We start from the raw sequence: 12,105 nt of genomic DNA, 5'->3' as shown, positions 1-12,105 counted from the left end.
AACAATTAGCCGAAAGAAATAGAGGTGACATACATCAGCTAAATAATTCATTTATGCATTCTTTGTCCAGCTTTGCTTCTGACATATGTTGCATGAAATGAGATCAAAGCTTAGATGAAAAATTACTTTTAAAAAAAGAGCAATGTTAAAGGAAATTCTTCCAGCTTCCATAGCAGAAATTATCCCACTATCATAACTATTATTTATGACCAGTGATTTCAGAGGCTAATAAAGTTATTTTCCTTGATCCTTTCACTTCATGCATTAAACTGTGTTTTATTTTTAATATATATCCAGTTTTAGATTGTTAAACCGCAATCAAAAGCATTTAGTAGAAATGGATCTCTCCCTGTTATGAGATTTGAACTTATGACATCTTTATCCACCGGAACTTGAGTGCTCAGGTAACTACTAATCATTCAAGCATTTATAACCATTATTATTAATATAACTAACACATTGTAGGATAAAAATGAGAATGGCACTATGAAATAATCATTACTAGCACTTGGATAGCAATATTGCATGGAACATTTATAAAGCTGCTCAATTATTTTTTATTCAAATGAACAGAAAAATTGTTTACATTTGAGTGTTATCTAGAACTGAAAATAAATGTTTTCTGGCATTTAAAATGATTTGGCATTTAAAATCATCAATGTTTTCTCCATATGTCCACTTCTTGAAAACAGCAAGCACTCTTGACTCTTTCAGGTTTTGTTTTAAATAAAATCCCCAAAATTTTCTGGCCAGTTGTTTAGAAAAATGTAAGACCTTTCTTGCAACAAAACCAGTTGCAGTGGAAAAGATGCGAACAAGGATTTTTCATTCAGGTCTAAAAGCTCATGAGCTCACCACTGCTCTCAGCAGGAATAAGAGGCTGAAAAAGACTTTTATGTGCCTTGCTGGATGACACTATTGAAAATAAATGAGACAAATCACAGAGAAAGTCAAAATTAGATGAAGACTAGAGTTTGATTTCCCTCTTCCTATCTTTAACAGTTTTGCTGGCCGAAGTATGCAGGTAAATTTCTTCTTATATAGAATAGTTGACAGTGATTATCTCAATAGGAAGAAGGAGGTACCATAGGAGATGCTAGGGACCACAGTTTGGAAAACTTTGTCACCTTTTTGTCTAGCATCTGTTATGAACAAAATTTTGAAGAATGACTTCTCCCTGCCAGAAGCTCAACATAGATATCCAAAAATAACTTCTGTGAAACACTTGCAGGACACACCAAAGGGTATTTTGAGAGTGTTTCACCCGCCTGGCAACTGTGAGCCAATTGCAGCATGAGGAAAAGCCCTCCATCACCCCAATGTACAGGCAAGAGAAGGTAAGATGACTCTCTCCAGGTGTCTTTTTTGTTCTCCATGTTGAGTCTGCTTTCACTGCTGGAAAGGTAAGGGCTTGAGGACATCAACCACTGACAGTGCTGCAGATGCATGCAGAGGTTGAGCTGTGGGAGGGCAGCAAGGCTCATGGAAGCTGCTGACCCTACATCAGGCACAGATGCCCTCCCTATTGGGCTGAATCACTTTTTTGGGGAGATGGATCCCAGCCCTTCCTATCTACTAACTCACTCCACAGATCTCTGAAAGGAAGGTTAAAACAGTGAAGCCCACAGAGCTGCTGTGCACTCTCATTCACAGTGCCAATGTAAGCATCTCACAACTGCCAGTCCACTGGGTAAATGCAAAACAAAGGCCAGTCAGAGCATGCCATGTCAGAATCCATTCAAGAACTTGGACAATAACACAAAAGTAGGAGTACTTCAGATATGTCATAATAAATAATTAACTCCAAGAAAAGGACAACAGAAAAAGATCAAGTTTTTGCTTGAAGAGACAATAAACCACCATATTTCAGCAGCTGTGGCAGGTATTTCTGACTGGAAATTGTATATTTGATGATGACCAACCTTCAGCATTTGACAAGGGGCTGTTAAAGCTTCTCAAACTATAAATCATATCTCTTCCTATCAATAATCTTATTATAATATCTATGGGAATGTCTAATATTAAATCCCCATTTTATTACTATAATAATGGATCCAATTTGTAAAACATATAAAGTGAGGCCATAACTGTACTGGAAGGAGATATATATGTGATCCCAATACACCTATATAATTTTCTGATGGCTTTACCCACATATTTTGAATGTGAGAAGGCTTAAGAGCAATCCCACTTGCAAGATTTTTGAGACTGGAAATGGCTTCTGGAAAGGAGATCAAACATGATCACAGAAAAGCAGCAGTCATTATAAAAAGAACAACCTCGACTTCACATTTATGTATGTAAATATGTAGGTGTTTATCTGCGATTTGCTCCATTCGGTTCCTTTCCACTTGCCAGGAAAGCCCTAATTTCCAGCTGCACACACAGTATTATCACTATGTGCTATTTTTGGCTACTGAGTACATTTCAAGTAACGTCATCCTTCCCAAGCCAACACTGGTGTGAAGGGCGGAAACTCTTCTTTCCACTCTTCAGTTATTTGCTGCTGCTCCCATCTGCTTGGTGGCACTGCCTGCTCAGTCCTCACTGCAGAGAGATCTCCAGACACTTTCCCCTGATTCTTCTCATTTTCTTGAGCAAGTGGCTTTCCAACCACAGCTTCATGTGGGAGGCTTCATGTTGGCATCCAGAGTACATGTTCCAAATATGTCCAGCCCCATCTTCTGATCCTAGTGCAGAGGAGCTGCTGGTAAGTAATCTTTTGATGGGCAATGGAGTCCTTGTGGCCTATATCCAGAGCTTTTCACAAATGAGTTGTTATTAGGGACATAATGTCCTGACTAGCACTTTGGTAGGTTTCCAGCTCTTGGCACACTATGTTAACCCCAGGTTTCTGCCTGAGGCAAGAATGCATCATTTCTTCTGACAATGTGTAGCTTTGATTTCCACAAGTTACTAAAATCTAGTAAATATTGTAAAAACCACTTCCTTTTTAAGGTCTTCCTTGGATAGGTGCTACCCAGTTAGCTGGCCATTTAATGTTTTTCTCTTCTGGTGGGATGCTGCTGTTAAGCTCATGCAAACAAAAGACACACTTGGAATTGTAAATCTCTTCAAATATAAGGTTGAGTTTCTTGGTTGTGGCACAGGATGAGCCCTCCTAGCTAAAGCTATAATCACTGCTAGTCTAAGCTGGACTGTGTTGCCCTAAACCTGTTTCATTTAACACAGAATAACTGAATATTCATTATCCCAGAAAGTGGGGTGTATGTGTGTGTGTGTGTGTGTGTTCACCTGTACCAGAATGATTAGGATACTCACCTGGTAGATGGGAGACTGTTTCCAGTGACTGCTCCAATGAATATTTGAGTATTTTGTATTAAGTATTCATTGGAGCAAGGACAGAATCAGACTTCTCCCACTCCCAAGGGAGCACCCAAACACCAGGCTGTAAAGCCATTCTTTAGTTCTTCCTTTCTTTAGCATAATGAATATTTAATTATTGGAGGCCAAACAAGATGACTTCAGTGGCAGACTGAGATTTCCTGCTCCCACGTGTGCAACATAGTTCCCATTATGAGGGTGTGCATATAAGAGAGACAGGGTTAATACTCCTTTGGACTCAGAAAGAAGTTGAATCCAGGTTTCCTATGCTCTGGTCTTCTAGGTTCTGATCTGATGATTGAAAACTACAGATAGATCTCCAACACACACTGTCCCTGATCATGAGACAGAGCGGTGTGGATGCTTGTATGACCCTGAGATCAGACAAAGCATCCTTACCAGTGATAAATTAAGTGAAAATTTGTTTTACAAATCCCTCAAGAGAAGATATCAAAGTGAAGACCTTTCTCATTCCATGGCAGTTCCTCCTGGCTATGTAATGTGCCTTTCTCAGATTATCCAGTGTGATGTGTAGGGAAACCTATTTATCCTCTGTATGCTGGGGTTCAACATACCCATACTGCACTTATTGTGACTTAGTCCTGCTTCTGCAGGCCCTGGGGTGGGTGTATGAAATTGTGAGTGTGGGCATAGCATCCAAAGGGAAAAGATGTAGAGCAAGAATGTTTGAGTCCAAAAACAGGAAAAAGAAACAGGCATTGAAAGAATAAAGGCAGAAAGAAAAACATGTAGGAAGTAGCATGCAATTGCTGAGTGGGGATATGACACACAAAAGAGAAAAAAAGAGCAGAGACAGTGACCAAAAGGAGCAAATAAACCATCTAAAACCATACCCTTTACATAGCAAAGAAAGAGATGGAAGAGACAAAATGGAGACAGAAGATGGTTTCAGTCTTAAAGTAAAATTACAATGTGGATCTCTGACACTCACTTAGGTCTTTAAAATACAGAAAATTTTCCATCTGCTTTTTCCTTCCAGAGGACAGTGGGTATCTGTGAACCAAGATGCTTTAGATTTACTTTGGGGAGGTGACTCTGGAAGCATTCCTATGCATAAGAGGGACAACTTCTTGTCATTGCAGCTCTGTGTTTTGTTTGGCAGAATCCACAACACTTTGATTCTGTTATCAAAAACTGAGAGTGGTTTCCAAGCAAAACCCAGAGCAGCAACAAAATTGTGATATCAAAATGCAAACAAATTACCTTGTCATACATATCAGGATAGCTTTCAAACCCCAGATTGATTGCTCTCTACAACTACCTGAAAGGAGTTTGTAGACAGGTGGGGGTTGGTCTCTTTCCCAGGCAACCAGCAACAGAACAAGAGGAGACATTCTCAAGCTGCACCAGGGAAAGTTTAGGCTCAAGGTGAGGAGAAAGTTCTTCACAGAGTTATTGGCCATTGGAATGTGCTGCCCAGGGAGGTGGTGGAGTCACCGTCCCTGAAGGTGTTCAAAACAGGGTTGGACATGACACAGTTTAGTCAGTCATGAGGTGTTGCGTGATAGGCTGGGCTTGATGATCTCTGAGGTCTTTTCCAACCTTATTGATTCTATGATTCATAGTCTCAGTTGTTGAAGTGGCAGCACTACATTCAGAACAGGGCTGCTCAGCTCAGAAGAATATTTCAAAGGTGCTCCCAATGATATGTTTCATGTCACATTTATGACCATCTACCCCAAGGTTGTTGCCTTCAGTAACTGTTCCCTCCAATTTAGAGACACTTTGCTATTACTATAGCCAATCTTTTTCCTGAGAAGACAGCTTCAGAGTACTGAAGGTCTATGATGATGAAGAAATATCCAGATCATCTTGCTATAGATATGGTGTGACTAAAAATGTCAAAACAGATGTGTTTCATATCATATCCCTCGAGTGACATGGTAACACAGCCACAAAAGCTTAAAGTTTCACCCAGATGCATTACTCCAGTTTGAATGGCCATGTGTTTTGTGTTTTGATCAACTCTTTAGACAGATGACAGCCGCTATCCTCCTTCAATACTGAGGAAAAGACCGCCTGTGGACCAAGCTGGGGGGGGGAAGCGGAAAGCAGAGAGAAGAGTTCGATTTCGTGAGTCAGAAGAAGTCATTGAATATGGTACACTCACGCTATTAAGCCTTTTGGCATGACATTTCTAGCTTTTAGCATCCACCCTGTCTGTTCACATCAGCTTCCCCTCTGATAATGTTGTTTGTGATTTTGAGGCCAGCATGGAGAAGAGGACAGACAATTTTTCTCTGTGTTACACAGAACTACATCTGGCCCGTTTGCCTGCCAACCCTGAGAGGAGACAGGCTCCTGCATCACATTAGAGCAGCCCCAGGGCTGTTCTCATGGTGAACTCGTGATTCAACCCCCACAGGGATCATTGTAGAATTTGAGTTTGGCTGAGCCCCATGTCTACCTCAGAACAATGCTTCCACTCATATAAAAGTATCTCAGACCAAATTTAAATGCACTTATGTCATTCTGGGTTACTAGGATGTAATGGTAAGGAGTGAGCCAGCCCTTTCATATTTCTTTAGAATACTAAAGAACTGAGCCTAGCTGGCCCAGTGAGGTTAAAAGCAGCCAGCCAGGATGTAAAAATTTCTGCCAAAAAGGGAACCCAAAAAAAGACACAGCTAACATAAACTCTTGTCTTTCATTCAAGGGCCAAAATAACCATTTGCAAGTAGGTCAGCTGGGAGTGACCCTAAGTAGAGGTCTAGCAGAAATTTGCACTTCTGCATGCTTTACAAATAGTTTATAACCAAACAAGAACTGTTGTTTCACTCTGACTTGCACAAAATTACTCAACCAGAAAATTTGCATTTATTGGTGGTGAACTAACATTTTTATGGGTTTGATAACCTCAGTTAATAAAAACACAGGGGAGGGAATGGTAAAAAATTTCATTGTCAGCCACCTGTTTGGGCTGTTACTCAGCTTCTGGAACAACACTTAGAACCTGCTGATGTGTCTGTAAACAGCTCTCAGTGGTTTTGCAATGCATTGTTTGTGGTATCTTCTAATATAGGAAGGTAAAGCTGTTTCTTGATAAGGTTGTTGACATGGCCTGGGCTTTCCCATCAAAATGGAATTCCTGGGAGATTCAGTGAATCAGTGTTCTTCAAAGCTCAGCCGACTGGTCAAGAACAGGATTTTGAGGAGAGCCAAAAGTGCCTTCAGTTCCCTGACAGAGTCCATGAACCCACATCAGCACTGGTAATCTCGCACTCAGCCCAGCCTGGGGGGACCAGGTTCATCCCTCACTGGCTCTGAATTTATCACAGCCACGCTTGAGTTCCAGGGAGCTGCAAGGGAGGGCTCTTTTCCACAAAGATATGAGAAATGTCCCAACCCATAATTAGTATTCTGTGTTGCAAATAGCCCGTGATTTAGATGGTTTGCTGTTTGTCCAGGCAATATTATTAAGAGAGGTTGGCAAGATGAAGGTTGCTGGCACCACTGAAATTTTTCCATTCTCTGGAATTTTCATCCTGGATTGTGTCTTGCAAACACACACAGTTCCAGGATATTGTCGTGTGAAAGTTGCATCTGACAGTGCACTTTACTTTCTTAACTTTCATTCTTCTCTCAGCCTGATGGTCTATCTCCTTTCCTTCCTAGAAATTACTTGGAATACCCATGCATTAACTTTTTCTGACTTTCCTAACATCTAGAGGTTTGCATGCTGAGGGTAGATCCTCATCTGACATAAATCTGTAGAGCTAAAAGCAGTGCAAGAGGTAGCTCAGTATCTATAAGGCAACAGGCAATTTCAGAGACACTGTTTGGTGCTTACTTTCTTATTCATCTGCAGCAAAGAGACCCTTCCAGGCATGTAATGTTTTCATTCTGTTTTCTAGCCATTTCCTGCTGTGACTACGTAGTGGGTAAGTTGAAGTTTCACATTATAACTGTGAGCCATCCGTGGCACTAACATGAGTTTACTTTGCAGCTGCTGGGATGCACAGTGCAAATATATCCTCCTTACATAGAGCATTCTCTACTGGTTGTTGCTTTTTCTTCTCAGCATAGGAATCATAAGGTACTGATGAGGTCTGGTGCCATATTTTAAACAAGACATCTAGTAAGACAAATAGTGGAAACAAAAATGAAATCCCTGAAGCTATTTTTAATTTAAATATAATTAATATATTTTATGGCAATAGAATAGGTGCAGGTTTTTCACTAAGATATGCAGGGAAAGCACCCCAAGCAAAACAATAGCTCTGCCTGCTGACTCGCCTAAGTAGGGAAGCGACAATTCATTTGTATGCTGGCAGCAGGGTAGAAATAATAAAAATAAGGTGTTTACAATTTCTTGTTTGCAAGGATGTTTGAGGCCATCCAGCCTCACAGACCCTCAAGCGAATGTATGTATCTGGATGTTCTTAACAATTTTTTTCTAAGGGCCCTGGCCAATAGCCAGCCCCACTGCTGTATGCAATGCAGCAGGGGAAGAGGGGTGCATATATGAATGTATGTATACACACACACAGAGCCACAGAAGGCCTCTCCAGCAAGTGTCCCCGTATCCCCTAGAGCTGTTACAATTGCCCATAAGGTTTGTATGCTCATACCAATGGCAACATCAGCTAATGCAGTTATTTGAATAGGAACTAGGTACTAGAGAGAGCAATGAGCCAGGTGGAAAAGGAAAGATGAAATACCCTTCAGGTAACAGTGGAAATGTGTGTCCAGGGCAGGAAATGAGCCAACATTTCCTATATCCTGGGTAATGTTTTCTCTCAGATGAGTCGCCTTTTTCTTACTCTGCCCACATGGCTGTGACTGAGTGTGCTGCTCCAACAACCAATGAAACTAAAAAAATTTAACATTCATTTTCTATTTGTCATGTAAAAAAGAGCAAGTGCAATTTTAAGGGCATAACTGTAGTGATGTGCTGAAGCTGTTGTGAGCACAATTCAATCACTATTTTGTAGGTGGGATTATACTCCCACATTATTTTTTTTTTTTTTCTGTTCTGGACTGAGCATACTCCCTAACTCAGAAGCTATAAGGAAAGCCAAGTTTGCCTTTGAGATTACCTAGAAGTTTTACATGGAAAGTAGCTTTTGTTAAGATTGCCAATTATTATAAGCACTTTATAGAAAAGGGCTGATGTGAGAAGCTGTTTAACTCTCGTAGAAAAGTGTCACTGGTACCAGGGATGTTCATCAACCAGGCACCACACTTTGAAAGGTAAGTGGTCATCCAGCCAAGAGCTGTTTCGTGTGGTGTGGGATATCACACAAGGGAAATAACAACTCCCAAACCACAAATCCCTGCAAAACCAGAAAGTGGTTATTAATTCCCTGGCTAAATACCTTAATATAAACCATTCATGGAATAATGCCAAATAAATAAATTTATAAAAATTGAAGCTTGCTCATAAATAATTTACAAAGAGAACATAGGGCTAAAATCAAATGAATAAATTGTTTGCTGCAAATAATTCATTCAGATCTACTGTGGGACATTGATTTGGTTTCTGGTTAGCTATAAAATGAATGCCTATTAACATTTTACCTTTTCCCCATACGCTTTTTGATACATTATTATGTGCTTCTTGCTTGGTTTTATGACTTTTACCTTTCTCCCTGTACATCTGTATGACAGTTTAGTTGACTAGTGTGTATTCCAGGGCTCGTAGTAGAAGCTAATTTAAATATGTTACAGCTAATGTTGGCCCTTTACCCATAATAATACATAGCACATTTTTATCTCCTTATTGATTATGTGCATATGGCAGGAAAATAGCTGCTCACTGTGAGTTTTTATCCAGGCATGAATTTTGCTTTATGCTACATGTTTAACACTCAAAGTTATTTATAAAATAACACTGTGCAATGACTGTACAGTCAAACAGAAAGCCAGGTCTGAATCAAACTGGATCCCTGAGGCCCAGGATGGATACATATATGCAAAGTGCTGGGGCACAGGTGACAACAAGCTTAATGGATGCCACTGATTTCCACATGTGTACTGTGCCTGACTTATGGCACTTTAAACATACCTGAACTATACTTTAAAGGCATGAAAAATATTTGCAATGTTCTCCTACTTAAGAGCAAGTGCAGAGGATGTTCCAGTGTAATTAGCACACCCAGCACTCAGAGAGAGGCTAAGCCTGCCAGAGCTTACTAAATATGCCTCAGTTAATGGAGCCATGTTTTGGTTCTTACTGTAATTAGCAGGAGCACCAAACATGCTGTTACAAGAGAAAAGAACAGAAATCTAGATCTTCTCACTTTTATGGAATATTTGTGAGCATTAAAGAATTAGATGAGGTAACTTAATATAGTGTTTAACTTAACATTTAGTGTAAAGGTATAGAAAATAATTGCTGGATGGAAACTTGCAATCATGCATTAGTTATGGTAATCCTGTTCTTATTCCATATAATTAAACTCTTTAAATGTTCCATTAGATGAGATATTTTATACTCACCTCTGTCAAGAGGCGTGGCACACTATCACTTAACTGGTTCCTGTGAAAGTACTCACACCACAGCCCAGTGTACCCTACTGTTCCCAGAAAAGTGGGACAAAGGCTTCAGCAGGGGATCAGATTTGGGAAGAGTTTAAGATGACACTAAAATAATGCTTTCTTTTTTCTCCTCATCATTGTTCAGTAGATGACAGGTCATCATCTGGATTGCCCATGCTCCTGTGGCTCTCATTTTGTGCAGTGCTGATCCTTGCTGTGAGTCTGTACTACACCACCATGAAGCAAGATGTCAAAGTCCTGGAAGAATTTCAATCTCGACTTGTTATCTTCTTTCTTCAGATAAGACACATTGCTCAGAAATGTTGGACTTGGTTTATGAGGCAGTAGCAATATCCTCCAGCCTGACACACTACTGTCAGTCTACTGGTCTGTGACTACAGAGCACTGTTAATCAGCACACAATGGCACAAAGCTCTCAGTCTACTCTAGCCACATACAGGAAACACAGGAGCATCCACCACAAAGAGCAAGAAAACCACCCCTGCTGTGTACTGTCCAGCAGCTACTTTTTCTCCTTTTTTTTCTTCACATTAATAGGGGATCATACTAGTGCCTTGATGTCCCAACAAACTCCTGGACAGCAAATATGTATCCCCAAAAATGTTTATAAACTACTGATATGAGAAGCAGAAGTAGAAAGAAAAACACATTGATCGGTGCAGGCAGCAGCTAGCTCTGAATAAAAGTCTCTTGACCCACAGATCAAGCCGTTAAACACCAAACCATCTTCTTCCTCAAGCCTCCTAGGAGCTATTCTGCAAAAGTTAAAATAATGCTGAGCTATTGCACAAACACTGCTCTGGTGGCCAAAGGCTTGGCATGCTGTTCTATCTATACACCTGAAATGATTACTAGTAAAAAAATTCCAGCAAATGGCTTTCTTGTTTCCCTTCATATATTTGTTTCCTCCATATGCAAAAGCTGTTTCTTAATGTTTCGCTTGATTCCCAGGTGTGAAAAGGAACATGAAAACTCATTTATGCAGTAAATAGTTTATTTGTCTAACATAATAAATAGCAGTATCAAATCCCAGGCTAATTACCAAATCAGTAGTTTAATCCTCTGGGTTTGATTCAGTTCATAAACCCCACTAGCTGAGCTTACAAGATTTATGACAGTGCTTATATTTAGTCTGAGGTTATGCTTTTATGCCTGGGTGTTCAGGGCACTATGTAATGGTAATGCAGACTGTGAATGCATAACAGGGAAAGCTCCTTTATCCCTCCATTTTCTCACCATAGTATAAACCTCTCCAAAGGAAATTAAGATCCTGCAATAAATGTGGAATGGTGCCCTGCATGTCTGAGAGGAAAAAAGAGTGCAAGCTTATGATCTTCAGCTATAGTTTCTTCCTAGACAGAACCATCACAGTCAGCTTTTTAGGTCTTGTCAAGTAGCACCTGATGTGTGCTTAGGTTTATTTGCTATATAATAATGCTGACATCCGAAACTTTAAGAGTTGAAGAAGAAGAAAAAATAAAAATAAAAGGAGAAGATAAAGGAAAAAGTAGCAAAGATGGAAGAGATGCCTGCAAGACTTAGGCTTGAATTTCCCTGCCACTGCAGCACACATTAAAAAAAAAAATTGCTTTATTTTTAATTTATAAAAAAAAAAGAGAGAGAGAGACCCATAACTCTCTGCTCCAACAACCTTATTCCAAGCAGCTCAAGGACTTTAACCAGGCAGGGGATACAAAAACATGATATGCAGCCTTCTCTCAAGAGGAGAGTGGTAACTTGCTTGAGAACATGTGGGGGAGGGGGGTGGAAATTGCAATCCAGAACAGAAAGAAGTGACTTCAACCACTATTTTAATGCTCCTCCTAAGATGTCAAAGGCCACAGCAATTACACTGGACATGCTGCCAGTCTGAGAAGCAGAGGTTGCTGTAGGAGTGTTTAGCTCAGGGATTGAGCAAATCACTTGGGTAACCCAGCTCAGAGTGTAAGTTTCACCATTGTTTCCCATCCCTTTCCCCCATTTCAGCCTTGCTGTTTAGGTAATAAAGAGGAAAGGTTTTAAACTTGTGTGCTGGTGAATCTTTGATTTAAAGGTTTGGATTGATACCTGAATGGGGCAATGGGTGAATTGAAACTTCATTTGCAATTTTTTATTTTTTTTTTTTTTTCATGCTTATGATCTTTTTAATGTTCCTGTTGAAACTTGTTGGTAAATCAGTGGCATTCAGGTTTTGGCTCTGGACTAATGTCTCCCTAGCATGCAGTACCTAGCCCCTTC

The 12,105-nt window shown here is 40.1% G+C and overlaps 1 protein-coding gene across 1 annotated transcript; it reads left to right on the top strand.

Moving 5' to 3' along the window:
- The first annotated feature begins 2,408 nt into the window (after window positions 1–2,408).
- C5H14orf180 (chromosome 5 C14orf180 homolog) lies at window positions 2,409–10,199 on the top strand. The gene is made up of 4 exons (XM_009904785.2): window positions 2,409–2,710; window positions 5,340–5,466; window positions 7,221–7,247; window positions 9,992–10,199. The coding sequence occupies exons 1-4, from the start codon at window positions 2,624–2,626 to the stop codon at window positions 10,192–10,194; spliced, it is 444 nt and encodes a 147-aa protein (XP_009903087.1). The 5' UTR covers window positions 2,409–2,623; the 3' UTR covers window positions 10,195–10,199.
- Window positions 10,200–12,105: the final 1,906 nt, after the last annotated feature.

This window comes from Dryobates pubescens, chromosome 5 (genome assembly GCF_014839835.1).
Source record: "Dryobates pubescens isolate bDryPub1 chromosome 5, bDryPub1.pri, whole genome shotgun sequence".
In the NCBI taxonomy this organism is placed as follows: Eukaryota; Metazoa; Chordata; class Aves; order Piciformes; family Picidae; genus Dryobates; species Dryobates pubescens.
Note: the sequence above shows the minus strand (reverse complement) of the source record. Positions and strands in the feature narration are given on the sequence as shown.

Excerpts from the sequence above, each read along its gene's own strand:
- C5H14orf180 (XM_009904785.2), top strand. The coding sequence starts at position 2,624 with ATGTGGGAGGCTTCATGTTGGCATCCAGAGTACATGTTCCAAATATGT. Across the intron at positions 5,467-7,220 it reads AGAAGAAGTCATTGAATATG|CCATTTCCTGCTGTGACTAC; the intron begins GTACACTCACGC and ends TCTGTTTTCTAG. Across the intron at positions 7,248-9,991 it reads CTGCTGTGACTACGTAGTGG|TAGATGACAGGTCATCATCT; the intron begins GTAAGTTGAAGT and ends ATCATTGTTCAG.